At 36.5% G+C, this 16,076-nt stretch overlaps 1 protein-coding gene across 1 annotated transcript; it reads right to left on the bottom strand.

The window, feature by feature from the left end:
• Nucleotides 1-2,861: 2,861 nt before the first annotated feature.
• LOC137197291 (myelin and lymphocyte protein-like) lies at nt 2,862-11,427 on the bottom strand. Its single transcript, XM_067610620.1, has 4 exons — nt 10,948-11,427; nt 5,213-5,377; nt 4,778-4,948; nt 2,862-3,853 (listed from the first exon to the last, which is right to left on the bottom strand). Exons 1-4 carry the CDS (start codon nt 11,032-11,034, stop codon nt 3,779-3,781), a joined length of 498 nt encoding a protein of 165 aa, XP_067466721.1. The 5' UTR covers nt 11,035-11,427; the 3' UTR covers nt 2,862-3,778.
• Nucleotides 11,428-16,076: the final 4,649 nt, after the last annotated feature.

Raw genomic sequence — 16,076 nt, 5'->3', positions numbered from 1 at the left:
AACATTAGACACACCCTTCATCTTGCTGCACCTGAGGCTAAAGCTGGTGACCTGTGAAACAGCCAGAAGAAGAATTATGCGCCTGAGGGCTACGCTGAAACCTGTGCAGCTGAAATATCTTCATTGTTGCTGCTGAGTAAAGAAACAGCACACTAAATTTTAGTTATACTAACTTAAAGATCCTCTCCAGACATGTATTAAGACGTATAAAGACACTCTGCTTGGAATAATAGTGTGTTTCTGATATGGTTTTTCTCACAAAACAGTATAATTACCGCTTTAAAATCCTTAAAATGAGATCTATTCCTTCTCCCTCATTAAAAACTCCAGAATCTATGAACATGCAAATATATTCTTGGCAGCACAGGAGTGCAGCAGCTTCTCTGGCTCCTGGTCACGGTGTAATGAGTGTTTGGGACTCTTCTCTTAACATAAGTGTGCAGATAGCATGACCAGTTCAACTAGACCAAGAAGGTTCAGCCCAACCGAACTTCGAGAGAGTGAATACTGGGCTTACATTCATCAGCTGGACAGAAACACGACTCCAAATGAACAATAATGTGTAAATAAGCAACTGTTTGCTAAAACCATATCAGCGTAATAAAATGATAATATATCCACAGTAAGTTGTAGTTTACAGCTTGTTCCCATATCTGCAAATGGCCAAAATATCAATAAATGCTGTTTTAAACTGTAGTTAAGATCCCAGATTTTCCAAACATAATAAATCAGACTATACAGTATTTGGGGCAAATTTGCATTGTGATGCACTGACACCATGCAAACTGAATCTATAAGAATTATGTAGGAAAAATTAAGAAAAAGGTGAGATTTATACAGCATATCTTGTTAGATGTACTGTTTTGCTCTGGACTGCAGTGTTTGGAGAACATACAGTTCTTCAGTCCTGTTGATAATGAGGCAAAACACAAAACAAATATAGACATGTAGAGATAGTTAAAGATGTTTGGGGGTAATTGTGAAGCCGTGATATCACCTTTGGTAGTATTGTGATATATTTAATGATAAATGCAGCATTCTTTGCTGGAAAGTTGGAACATTCAAGCAATACTATCCAGTGAAAAACGTGTGTCCTGGGGCTATTTCTTATAATAGTAACTGCACTTTCCTTATAGTATGACGTGCAGGTAAGTCAGGAACAGAGACAGACAATAAAACCATCCTGCGGGTTCATTAACCCTTTATTATCTCTTACTTATATTTGATTGTCAGTTGATTCAGTTTACATATTCCTGATTTCAGATCTACTCTGGCTCAGGATATAATGAGGGTTTTTTATGATATGTTACATGTAATAAAGTTGCTTGTATCAATATTTATAGATTAACAGTAGATCAAATGACTATATGCCATGAGAAAGGGGGTAATCATAGTGATGAACCCACAGAAAATTATGTTTTACACATTAAACTTAAACTGAAGTTACACTGTTTTGATTGGACAGATTTCAGTAATGCTTTTTAATCAGTCAGTACCCACAGATATACACACTTACAGTAGATACCGCATCCGGGCTGTGGGACACATCTCAGCCACCACTATATTATAACACAATATGACAACAGAATATACTTCATTACAAAACTTTAATGTATTGCAGTAGTATCAGCCTACTGTTATTTTGCATTAAATATAAGTATTTTGGTATGAAGTCTGAACAAAGAGAGAGGCAACAATGTTTGAAAGTCCAATTAATTTATTTCACATCATAATCCAAAAATACCTGTAAAGTGAAATCATCTCAATATTTACATGTTGAATTTCTGGAAGTACTTATGAAAATAACAAAATAATAAATCATCCCCAAACATCAATCCATAAACACCAAGCTTTTCAAAAATAGTAAAATAAAATAGAAAACGCTAAAGCTATTGTATATGAAAATGAATAAAAAAGACTTGTGGTGAAGAGGGAGACTTGTTTATCCATTACATTTATCTTTTGATCATTGTAAACATGCAGTAAATTATTGGCCGTTTCTCTCTTCAGTAAAGTCTTGTGGATATTTCAGGTTTTGAATGGTACAAGCCTCATTGGGTTTATTAGTAATTAAAACATTCTGCGCTATACTACCTCTAAGTTGTAGAAATGTTTACTGCAAGCTGGAGCCAAACATCTGTTCATTATTAATCTGTAATACATCTGTATATAGACTGCAAATGGTCCTTTAAGAAATACACATAACATTTCGGGGACATTGATCATTTTACCTGTACAGTAAACTCACCAATGACCAGTGACACCTAAATTACCCTCCGCTGAGTGATGTTAGGCCAGAAAATGGGTTTTTATTGTGTTCTGTAGTTTAACGGATAACAAATAACTTCTTGTTCCTTATCAGGTGTTGAGTTGATATGAGTTTTTGGACACAAACTGAAAACAATCACCATGTGGTCACTTTCAATTCAAATGACTTCCAGCACTCTGCATTTACCAGATGTCCAGTTGAGACTATTTAAAGGGGCGCTTCACTGATTTTAAATATTGTTAAAGGATAGGGCTGACGAATTTCTATATTTTTCTTATTGTCAACAAATCACATGTACAGAGCCAATATCTTATTCCTCTGTGCCGTAGATCACCATTTTTATCCAAAAAACTATCAAAAACACATCAATGAGCCACGACATTGGAGCCATTTCCAAACAAACTAACGTGCCCAAACTCTTCAGGGCCAAAGAACATGTCACCCGCTGCAACGGTGTGGCTCATTGACGTGGTAATTATAGCAATTACGTGCTTTTGACTTGTAAATAGCGTTAACATCCAAGTCATAACTACAACAAGCAAACTCCGACTTGGTACCTAATACAGAAAAGCATGAAAACCAAGCAAGCATGGAACATAATCAAACACAAATTTAATGGATATAATGTGATTTTGTCAATGCACAGAGCACAGTATGTAAATTATGTACGCAACAAAACACACACAGAACTACAGATTTATGAGAAACCAGAAAACGCCGACTACTTGGTATCCATATGTGTGTATGCACCATAAAAGTAACGATATATCGGCCTCTGCTATTTCAAGTTTGACTATTCTTTTACTACTAAATCCCTGGAGTACCTCTTTAACATGTAAGCTCAACAGCCTGGGCCAACGTTTGCCAATAATTAACAAGACAGACTTGTAAATATCTGAACTTTAACGCTGGTTACCTTATCTACTGTGGTATCTGGCCATTCAGATAGTTTTGGTTTTATTTGTCTAGGTTTTAAGATATTCCTCTTTAAAAGATTTCAGCCTGCACACTAGTACAATGGAAGTGAATGAAGTTTAATCTGTGGAGCTCAGACTTGTGAAATCCAGCAACATAGTCCTGGTTACTGTGAACAATCCCAATGAAAACAGTGACAGCTTGTTCTAACATACAGAATATACAGGGTTGTTTTTTGTAGTTTGGGTGAACTGACCCTTGAAGACCTTTCTCTTGTTAAGTTTTTTCATAAATGTGTCTTCATGTATCCTAATGTAGTACCTGCTCATAAATGCTTTTACTGATTATTTATACACTTATTTATCCACCTTCCTTATACCACATTTATTTCTGACTGCTTGTTTTACGCTCATTCGTTCATTCATTTGATGTTTTGGCACTTTGGTTATTTTTCAGACTGTCTGAGATGAAAATTAAACGGACAAAAAAAAAACGTAATTCTGTATTTATTCCAATGACAGATCAGTGGGTTATTTGGTTTCTTCTGTTTTTGGTCCTCTTGTTCTTTTTATTTGTGGTTGTTGTTGGTGCTTTTTAGGACCTCCTCCATCGAATAGCGGAGAAGATGGTATGGAGGAAGTAGAGGAGAGTGGCCAGAAAGGACATCACCTGAAAACACACACACACACACACAGAAACACACAGACGGGTGATTGTTATCTTGAGGTAGCTTGTTCTGTCGAATCCACAGTTCAAAATCAAACTTATTCAAAGTTTTAAATGATATAAAAAGGGGAAAGGCTAATTCTCACATTTAAGAGGTTGAAATCAAAGAATGTTGTACATTTAAATGATTCAAATTATTACTTTAGATCTTGCTTGACTTAGTTTGTTATGTTGTATGTTGTCTGCACGATTGTTTCGTTAGTACGCTGAAATATCACAATCAATAATTTACCTCATTTCCAGACAAATATATGAAAATATATATAAATTATATCAGTAAGAGATTATATCTTCAACTCTCTTAGTCATTACAAACTCATGCTATACAGACAAACATTAATCAAACCCACAAAATTTTATTCTGAATTCTAGTGAAGACGTTAAACTATAAGTAAGAATTTTGGAGAAATGTATATAAAGTTATATAACATTAAAATAAAATGATGCATGTCGATTATTTCCTATTTGACTGAATGGTGTAATAATGAAAAACGTGGAGTCTTGGACTACTCCACTCAGTGTAAACATCATGTTGCTTCAAACAAGAGCTGGAACAAGCTGATACAGGAATATATTGAATATACTGTCATACTGTGATACTGTCAGACAATGTGGAATAAAGTTATTTTTCCAACCTCAAAGCTACTTGAGAAGAAGTGAAAGGGGAATTGTATAAAAGCAGTTACACAATGACACAAACTTTTTTGCTTTTTTGAGTTTTACTCTATTTTTTAACTGTCTATGACCTAATGTGAGTTGGGACAATAATAAAATGCTTACATGGTAATCTCCCCACAGTATATCAGTGTATTGAAGTACATGTAAATAGATTAATTGGTGGGATGTGTATGTGTATGTGTGTCATACCACTGCAGCGATGGTCAGTCGGTAGTTTTTGAGAACGTCCTCCACTGACGGATTAAGCGGCACACCACTTGGGATAAGTTTCACAACCTCTCCTTTCAAAAAGGTGATATACGCCAGAGGCACCGACGCACCGAGGTAGAAAACCGCCGCCACAAAATGATAACCCACATCCTGCAGCGGGAGGGATGGGGGTGGGGGGGGGGAATAGACGAAGAAAGAAGACAGCAGAGGAAAAAGTAGATGTTATACATACTGTATGTATATGCATGTGTTTGTGTGTGTGCAGTCACAGGTGTAGGTATATACACATATATTTAATTCACATGATTAACTTTATTTACTACAAACTTTGGAAAACTTAATAAACTTTATTAATCTATCTACTGTTAAACATTTATCTGATTAGCCAATCAGCAGGTGGTGGGTGTGTCTAACCAGGGAGGGCCAGATCTTGCTCTGATTGGCTCCACAGAGGAAGATGAAGAACCAGAGTGTCGTCATGACGAAGCAGAAGACGGAGACGAACATCACCCAGCCCAGAGGGTTCTCAGGTTCCACGTAGGTGGACGCCACCAGCATCCACACCAAACCACCGAACACCTGCAGGGTCACACCGGTGAGGGAGGGAGACAGAGATGCGGTTTTTGTTAGCGAGTGTAAAGTCTTGTGATAATTTCTAAGAACTTGTTTTGGCTCACAAGTCTTCAAATCTTATGGACGGAGCAATCATTTCCATAAAATAATACAATAGAGGACATTTAGGCAAAAAATGTCTGATTGAATGGTCAACAAAGCTATTTATGATGTTCTCAGTGTTCAAAAAGCCAATAACAAAAATTATAAGATTTGACTGGCAACAAGCAAACTCAGGTCATTTACTTCACTTGATGAACAAGAACAAAACATCTTACATTCCTGCAGCTGCTGTTATAATAATAATTAAGTTCAATGAAATTCATATTGGACATAACAATGACATATTTCATGTACACAGTTTGCAATAAGCATTTCAGAGTTTTGTTCTTGTACAGTGTGAGCAGATAAAAGTTTATTGACTGGATTACAGTGTTGCACCTTAAAAGTTGTACTCAATTCTGTATTGCATTTACATCATCGTGAACCTCCAGCATTTTATCCTCAATAATAGGCACTTTGAAATGTGATTATTAGCACAAAGAGATTGATTATGCAACACATCATGCAATAAGACTTTCTCTCAGTGTCATGAGAGGGCTTTTTAACAGAAGACATTTTGACAAGTCACAACAGGAGAAGCAGGTGTAAACAATAAAATTAGTAATGCCTGAATTCCATTGAGCTGCTTCAGTTCCAGGTTCCTGGTATTGGGTGTGTTAACTCACTGTCACACTGTCACGGCTTACTGGTAAACTTAAATACAACAGAGTCTTTGTTAATGTTAGTAGTAACACCTGTACTTTTCCTCCAGTCAAAATGTCTGCAGTGAAAAATGATTTGATAAGCTTTGAATTTCTGCTGTTGGGCAGTTATGGGCTAAACGAAAGCCATCTTCAGGTGCTTCTACAGCTCATCCCATCAGCATTAAGCCCTCAATTATCAGATGTGCAGCAGAATACACCTGGAGCAAACACTAACAAGGCCTCATTCAGATTCAAAGTAGCAGCTTGCGTTTTCTAGAGAAAATCTGGGACACAAATACTTCCTGCTGCACAGTGATTTTGGGTACTTTCAGGTCTAAAAATAAAAAAAAATCTTACAGGACCAGTGTGTAGGATTTAGTTCAGCAGATGAATGTGAAAACAGCCTTATAGTGTCAAACTCATATCATTCTGCACAGTGAAGCTCAAACATTCAGCTGTAGGAACAATTAGAAAAACACATTTTTGTATTTAGTGTTATATGTTCGTCAAGGAAAACCATCCAATCTACTTTACTGAAGTTAAACTTAATTTAATTTAATTTTTACTTTAAAATGTTGATTAAAGAGCTCAATATACTCAATCGCTTTATTCAGCTGATATCCAAACATACATTTAGAAACTCAACTGCAATCTAAAAGTTAAAGCAAGTAAATAAAGTAGAAACTAAAATAGAAATTAAAGTCAATGAGTCATTTCTTTCCTGTAAATGATTTCACAACTTCAGTCCAGTTGAAAACCAGTTAGTTGAAACCAGGTTTACCAGGGTAAACATTTCAGGGCAGTCATCATTTTTTATTCATCATCTAGCCGGTATGCATTTTTTAAAGCTCAGCAACCAACATTCAATCTGACTATATGTAAAGAATATGCCACACCTTGAATCAGACAATAGACCTGCACCCTTAGGAGAATCTGAAAATGTTGCAGTGTTGATTTAAATTTAAACAAAGTTTGTCTACATAACATGAAGAGTAAAATGGTTGAGTCACTGGTAGAGAAAATATGTCTTTTCATATAATCAGTACACTATTTTATTATGTAAATTTAGTAAAACTAACTACTGTACAATATGTATGTTTTAACAAAATCACATTTGTCAAGCAATTCTTCTGTACATAATAATATATATCGAGCTTTTCAGTATGTTTATAATGGGAAAATATGTTCAATATGTTTCAAATCAATTCAATAATAAATTATCTGGTCTGGTTTACCCATAGTTTAAAAAGTTTTATCCAGAAAACATCCGAATGTCATATTTAAGTGACAGTTCTGTTAATCCCTGAAATAGAGAAAATAGAAAATAGGCCACCTGTAAGACGTGGTTGTTGTTGCCTTAATTCTTTAGAAAGCAGATCTTTCAACTTGGTGACATTCAGTGATGAAATAAGGTGTAACAGCCTTTCTGTGTTCCTATTATTATGTGACAACTTTTCTCATGTTGAATTCAAACCTTTGATGGGAAAAAGCCACATTAGTCAAATACCCGAGCATTGAGAAAGCGAGATACAAAGGTGAGCAAACACCTGAAGCAACAATTCATTACGGTGAAAAACTGCTTTACTTCATACAAACATTACTTTAAACTATCACATGTCATGGTATCAGCAAATATTGCATAAGCCTTATCTCTACTACTCCGTATCAGACTTCTCCCATATATCTACATACCACAGGAACATTATCCATTCATATCCACTCCATTCCAGGTGAAAGGGAATTGGCCTACAGCCTATTAAATAACCACTGAAATTTATTAAGAGTACACAACACGTAGCACCAGGTGGCTCTGAACAGTTTGCAGCTGTAAATGGACTTTAATTGCAACCCAGAGTCCTGCCGAAAAACATGTTCAACTCTTTTTTAATCATCCCTTTTTGCAGTCAAAAATTATGTCAACATGTTTTTTAAATGTATTAATAATTTGGTATTACTAGAATGAAGAAAAAAGGTCTTTAGGGAAATATCAGAAATGCTTTCTTTTGTCTCGGCCAGCTGGGGTGGCCTGTCGATGTCGGTGACGTTAGCTGACAGGCTAACAGTGCTACATCATACAGAACGAAGACAAAGTAAACAAATTGCTACAGTTAAAAGTCATGGACAGACAGCATATCGCTAACAGGGATGTTAAAGAGCAACGACCAAACCAGCATCTAACGGGTCCAAAGTAACATTTTCAGGTATGTTTACATGCTGTTTGTGTTTGTAAGTTAGATAAGAAGGAATCTCTAGCGGGAAAGCTAATGTGGCTCTTGTGTTGTGTAGCAGGATGCAATCAGGCTCAGTGTGACCATCTGCCTAGCCTACAATCGAACATCATGTTATTGCTTTATTCAAGATTTGATTTGCTGTATTGAAATAAGGACTCAGGTATGTAAGCAGATGATAAAATGTTATTCAATTAAGATATTGTAAAACTAAGGGGAACCATGATGAAACCAAAGAATTTGAAATATAAATTTCTCCCTTTTGGTTTCAGGAAAAGTGATTCACAGAGCAGATGTGTAGGCCTACTGTATGCTGTAGTACACAAATAAAAGGCAGTTTAAGTTCTGTTGGACTTCAAACATCTATAGAAACCTATCAAGCCACTCATGCAGTATGATCCACTTCTCTGCTGTTGATCTGTATCTTAAACAAGTTCAGAACAATCTACATTTGGCCAAGAAATTGCTAAATACGCTACTACCAGTGGAGCTTCAGAGCTATGAGGAGGGGCCCTCTCAAGCCACAGGGGGTGAGTATTTGGTCAGCAAAACAAACATTTTTAGTGGAGTATTCCTTTAAATCAGTTGAACCCATCTTACAACCCATAAGACCTCAGCTTGTAATTCCAACATTTGTTTGAAATTACTGCCCACTGAAATACTTTATGTATATTCCCATTGTTTGCAGTGGTTCATTTTCAAGTTAAATGCATCACACTGATTAAAATGAATATATGTAGCACACCTAAAAGTAGATAAACTGGTTGTAGAGTTTTTTTAAACTGGTCTGTATATAGTATAGTTGTATTAGTCTTTGTGTGCTCTAAAGCCACAAATATGCATAAAATATTATATGTTTTCCATTGTTGGTTTTATCTGAATTGCTGGATTAATTTTCACACAATGCCACTGCTTGCACGTGTTGTGTCATTGTGAAAGAGGATATGAGTGACAATAGCACAAGAAAACAACCAGGAAACAGTCATTAAAAAAGCCGCCAGGTGTGTCCTCTGACAGTCGTCTAGCCCATCCTTTTAATAGATCCATGCCAACTCCAACCAGAATGGTAAGCAGGTAAGCATTACCAGTACATTTGCATACCTGAGCAACAGGTTATTTTATGAAAAGGTACACTGGCCAGCAGCCAGAAAAAAAGAAGAAAGTCAGCAAGTGAACCATGTGAGTTGATGGCTGGTTTAGATTTACACCTCCCTCCGCTAACTGAAGCTGTTTTTCCACTTGTGTCACACAGATTTAATCTTCAGTTCCCTGCACATAAACTGCAGATATTCTATAGCAGTTTCTGAATTATTCATTTAAAAAGGAGATACGTGTTGAATTTCTTCAATTAAATAAATCAAAATTGATCCAAGTAGGGTAATTGTCATGTATTCCACCTCCACAGCTTATCTCTTACATGTCAGGGCAGGTGTGAGAGATAAGCAGGAAATAGAAGCTTTCAATACTTTCCAAAAATAAACTCTGCACCCTAAATAAACAGAAAAATTTGATAAAACAATATGATCTAAGTTTGATTGGAGTCATATTTGGCTTACATAAGGTTAATGCCGTAATTGCGCTCAATTCCGCCCTTTGTTGCATGTGATTCCCTCCTTCCTGCTCTCCGCTACTCTCCATTTACAAATGTAAAAGTATACAACGCCCCCAAAAAATTTCAATGTCAGTATTTACAGTTTTAGTCATGTAAAACTGAACCTCTATTAATAAGGGAGTTCACATATTCCTTTGCTTTATTTGCTACTCCTGCCATTGTTGCAAAGATGTTAAAAAAGAATAAGTAATTATAGAATAAGTAATTACAATACTCAACATGTGACTGTGAAATCATCAGAAGTAAAGTTACTGCATCATAGACACTTTACAGACTAATCAAATACTTTTCAAACTAATTTTTTCTTGATATTTTTCTCTTGGTTGCTGTGGTTGTCACTATGGCAACGGATGTTTTTCACTGGCAACAAATTGCCCTGCGGGGACAACTGTCAGTAAACTTAACTGTTTGCCAAGCTCTCCAAGTAACTGTGCCCGCAAATTTTTAATTGAAAGAGTAGATGAAGAGAAGATATGAGTTGTTTTTATTGGCGGTGCTCTGAGCACCTAATAAATCCGTTTGATCATCTTATCCCTCCATGTTTTCAGACCAGACCCAACGTATCAATTCCTCTAATCTTCACGGTTGGTTAGCTGGTCACTCTGCTCTGTGTTGGCTCCACTGATCAAACACTGATGCCTGCTGACCAACATAACAAGACAAGATAGATCTCTATCTGAACGGAGATTTGCCTCAGTGGAGTAATGATGATGAGGAGGCAGATAGAGAAGAAAGGACACAAGATCACAATCTAAATGATGCCAGTCTGAGTGAACAAGGACGGAAGGAATAAGGAATAAGATCCAGGTTTATGATTCACCTGAGTTCAGTTGGAAAGACAAATACCAAGATGACAAGGGATCTGTTCAAAGAGAACAGAAAGAAACACCAAAGAGGAAGAGCAACTCCATAAAATAACTCACATACTATTAAATTAAATTAAACACTCACAAACTCGGGAATGAAGAACAGGTCAGGAATGGAGGTTAAGATCCTGCCGCCTGTGGGCAGAATATCACCTACGGTTGTGGAAGCCATAGTCCAAAACACTGTGTGTGTTTGTGTGTGTGTATGTGTGTGTGATTTCCTCCAGAATGAGATGCGTAACCTGTTTTAATCTGCTTTTTAAAGGCGATCTTTCTCTCTTCCTCTCTCTCTTCTTCCGCACCTCCCTCTATGTCTCCTCCACTCCACCTACCCATCCATTCCACCACTCGAAACTACCAGTTTGACAGGTGCTTTTTGGTTTTGTTTGTGCAGTGGGAGGATGTCTCTAGTTTTGGTTTGTGTGTCTTTCTGTGTGCAGTTCTTATGTGTTTGTGCGTGCCCTCATGTGTTTATAGTGTTTGTGTACGGTTGTCTTTCTGCATAGCAATGAACCCGTTTACATGCACACAAAAAAGTGAGTGTGAGGCAACTAATGCAAATTCATGTGGGATGTAGAAACATCATTTGCTGTTTAAGAACTAAAAACATGATTATTGTCACTTAACCTGTACCAGACTTTCTGTGTTCATGCCTCAGTCACACAACTCAATTATTTTATATGATCAGGGTTATTAGAACATGTTTTTATTTCTCTTATTTTGACTTCATTTTAGTTTCCTGTCAGCATCAGTTTGGTACTTGTAGTTTTTATTTGCTGATGGGTTTATTGTGCAGCACCACACTGAAGAACAATCTGTATTTAGGCCATTAAGCTCCAAATAAATCCAAACAAAAACTGTTGGGGATGCTGGCTCTTCTTTGCAAGAGTTGAAGGACCATAGGAGTTGAAACAATAGATGCTGAAAGAGAACTGAATATGGTGCAGCAAGTCAGCCTTTCTGTTTTAAATTTGCTGTGGCCCAAAAAGCATGTTCCCAATAAAGTAAGACATATTTTATAGAGATGTCTATAAAAGTATTCACAGGACACCTCAAACTGCAAAAAAGGTGAATTATTATTCTTTGTGTTACTAGTTTTTTAGTATTAAGTATTAAATCCAGACTTGTGCTGTACTGAAAGGGTTACAGAAATGTTACAGGTAAGTCAAACCTGCTGTGACATTTATGCAGATATACCTCTGGCACTCATTCAGACATGAGACTAAAACAATTATAATTGTAAAGTTGTGTAAAGAGGTACATGTCTGTTATTAAACTCATATAATACATCCACATTTTTTCCACCATAGTTTTAAGTCTTTTACAGCAGACAAGGCTCTGACAGCAAGCTATATATGATTTATTTAAACCATTATTAACCAAATGGGAGCCTCCGTTTATGTCTTTTGGGTGTGTCTGTGTTTTGGTATGTGTGTGTGTTTGTATAAGAACTAACTGAGCTGCATTCTCACAAAGTTAATCATAATTTTTAACAGCTAAAATAAATGGATGGACAGAGGGAAGGTCCATTTGGTTTCCTAATGTGCACATGGGGATTGGTTGAGCAAGAAATAATGAGGGCTGAGAACAACAAGAGTGGGATGGGAAATAGAAACAGGTACACACATGTAGATGAAGTGGTTTTCAGTGAAACGAGAGCAAACAGACAGAGAGAGAGAGAGAGAGAGAGAGAGAGAGAGAGGATGGGAGTGGCTGGGATTTAATCTATCATCTGACTCACTGGAGTTTTCCACATCAGAGAGGAAGTTATCCACTAGGTTCAGACTTGAGTTGTAACTTTTCTCATTACAATAATTACTCTCAAACTGTATCTGAGAGGGATGTGGATCCTTGAACAGAGGAGAGACGGGTTGTTTCTGTGACTCTGGTAGCTGACTCATAATTGATTACACCTGACATTTCTAAGTAAAATGTGATCAGTATATAAGTTTTTCCACCTGGTACAGTAGCTTTAGATCCCCTGTGTCCCAGCAGGTGATCATTTTTAAATTAAAAGGGATATTTGATTTTAAAAATGTACAATTTTACATAGATAAGTATGACTGAATAAATAAATACAAGCAGGAGCACTTTTGAAAGTCGTCTACAACCACCTTGGAGGGGAAACAAAGTACTGTTAAAGAGAAAAAATATGACATAAAAAAATCCAGTTAAGTAATGGTTAAAAATAAACAAGTCTTTAATAAATAGGGGAAAGCAAATTATAAATTAAAGCTGCAAGCAGCGTTGAACGGGCCTTCGCGCCCTTGCGCACGTTGGGCCGCAGCACAATCGAAGGGCTTCTGTGATGGGCATGTAGATGTCTTTAGACCCGGGCTGTTTTCAGACAGTGCAAGAAGGAGATAAACATCACTTCCTTTGTCCACTATTTTGCCCGCTGTTGGGACTGCTTTACTGAAATTTCGTAGGGGGCGCTATTCAGCCAGTTTGCATCACTGATGGAATATTTTTTTTTTTTTACTTTTAGTAATGTAAAGACTTTTAACTTGGGATGCACGACATTAGATTTTTGCTGATATCCGATATGCCGATATTTCCAACTCATTGTGGCCGATTGCCGATGCCGATATATGCACATATTTTTACCAGCTGGCTGAGGAGGCTATTGTGCATGCAAGCATAGATTATACTATGATCAAGAAAGACAATATATGAAGGAAGAACTTAGGAAGACTGGAGTTCAGTAGCTCAGCATTAAAGTTCTTCCCTCATATTGGCTATAGTCTTTCTTGATCATTAGGACAATATATGATTGCATGTGCAATAGTCTGAAGTGATCATGTTGAATAATCATGATCTCAATATTGAACAAAAATAATTGTGATTATGATTTTTGCCATAATTGAGCACCCCTAAAAACAACATAAATTGTGATTTACATACACACACACACACACACACAAAGAGTTTAAATATGTATCTGATGAATTGTAAATATGTATGTAATGAATTGTTTCAACTGAATTCACACTGGAAACCTCACTTGGTGTTTTGAAGTGCAGCCTCACAGAGCTGCTTAACTGTAGACTCTAACCAGCCTTTCTTGTTAAATTAATGATCATTTTTATAATTTAATATTAGTTTTGATGTCAGTATTACATTCATGTCATTTTTTAAAATTTCATCTTATTCATTGTGTTTACATAAAAAGGATTTTTTTTGTTTGTTTGTTTGTCAGAAGCTGAATTATGTTCTTTGCTTTCCAGCACATTCACACACATCCATGTGTTACTCAAGCATGTTTCATTGAAATTACCTCCCCATGACTGTAATAAGAGAAGTAAGATCAATGGATACAACACCCTGGCAGTCTGAAAAATGACAAGAGAGATTTGTACTTTTTCAGATTATACAAATCAAAGATACAATAAGTCTTCTCTTGGTGGAAAATGATAAAGAGGAAATCTTCAAACAAATACAGTAATAATGTTTATAAAGATTATTGCTTTGCTTCTTCTGTTTCTCTAGTTTTTCTTCTTTGTGTCTGAGTCTCTCAGAGCTTTGCAGAGGGTATGTCAGGTTTGACTTCCTGTCCAACTAAACCACAGAGGAAATAAGAGCTTGTTTGACAAGAACTAGTCCCGCAAAGTTTACAGGAAAGCATGTGAGGCACCACAGCTTCTCACCACCAACCAGAAAATGAATAAACAGTTCTGAAAGTCTGTGTCTAAAATATAGGGGAAAGGTAACTTGTGTTGTATAGGTTTTCTTTTATCATTTTAGATCTGTTCTGTCTTGTGTTTTGAAGTTCTTTATTTTAGCAATTTCATATTGAAAAAGTTGTAAATGTGAAGGGTACCCACTTGATTTTGTCTAACTCAGGCTATTGAACCTTCATTCTAGCCTAAGTTGAATTTAACTGCATTTTTTCACAAAACAGGGGCTGAATATTTGACTCCCATCACTTACATTTCAGTCTGGCAGTACTTCAGGGCAAGTATGAACAGGAGGAACAATTACAGGAACCAATATATATATATATATAATGTACATATGGGCTTCTGAGTTTTCGGTTAAGAATTACTGTCACTTAGGAAGACTGGAGCTCAGTAGCTCAGCATTAAAGTTCTTCCCTCATATTGGCTATAGTCTTTCTTGATCATTAGTACAATATATGATTGCATGTGCAATAGTCTCCTCAGCCAAGTGGGAAAAAATATGTGCATATATGAACATTGGCAATTGGCAAAAATGAAAGTCAAAAAGTAATCGTGTTAAATAATTGTGATCCAATATTGAACAAGATAATTGTGATTATGATTTTTATTATGCCATAATTGAGCACCCCTAAAAACACAAATTGTGATTTACATATACACACACGAACACACAGAGTTTAAATATGTATGTGATAAATTGTAAATATGTATGTAATGAATTGTTTTCTTTAAGAAACTGTTACTTGAACATTTCTCAGTGTGCTCCTAAAGTTATATGTAACTTGCTCCTAAATTCTTTCATTTAGGAGCACAAGTACTACTTGAAAAAGAGTAAGGATTGAACACTGCTGTCAGATGTGTAGTAACACTAAGTAAGTGGAGTATGGCACAGTTCAAGGGCTTCTGTCACAGGCAGTAGATGTTTACTTTACCCCCCCCCCCCCCCCCCTCCCATTCTCTCTCTCCCTCTCAGCTGGAAGGAAGGATTTCAGAGTGATCTTCTTGTGAAATATCCTCATAAATCCCATGACTTGGGCCAAATCCTACATAAAAATTACATTTTTTTTGTAGGAATTTTCGTTGCGAATCCATTGATACAGGTTTGAAAGTGGTCGGACTTATAGTTTAGATGTAAGACGACCCAGTTTGGCACAAAGTCCATGACCAGAGATTGCCTCCCCATTGGTTTACATTGTAAGGTGTGATGTCGCACTCCAACTTTCAGGGCTTACTAGATCTAAACCGTTCGAGTTATTACAAAGTTTTTAATAACTTTTGTTCAACCATTGTGATAAGTCATGTATTAAAATTTGAAGCTGATACCATTAACCATTAGGAGGAGATAGCGTTTATTCAAGGTCCAAAGTTGGCACAAAATCGTATTTTGAAATTGAGATTGCAGACTTCCTGTTGGATTTAGGTCAGGGGTGTCAGCATATGATTTGTAGGGCTTGATGAGACGAATAATTGAGTTTTGGTTCGATCTCTCTATGACATTCCTACGGGCCGTGGCGGCCGTTTTAGATACATAGGT

The sequence above is a fragment of the Thunnus thynnus genome, chromosome 14, assembly GCF_963924715.1.
Source record: "Thunnus thynnus chromosome 14, fThuThy2.1, whole genome shotgun sequence".
Classification (NCBI taxonomy): Eukaryota; Metazoa; Chordata; class Actinopteri; order Scombriformes; family Scombridae; genus Thunnus; species Thunnus thynnus.
This window is presented reverse-complemented; position numbering and strand designations above follow the sequence as displayed.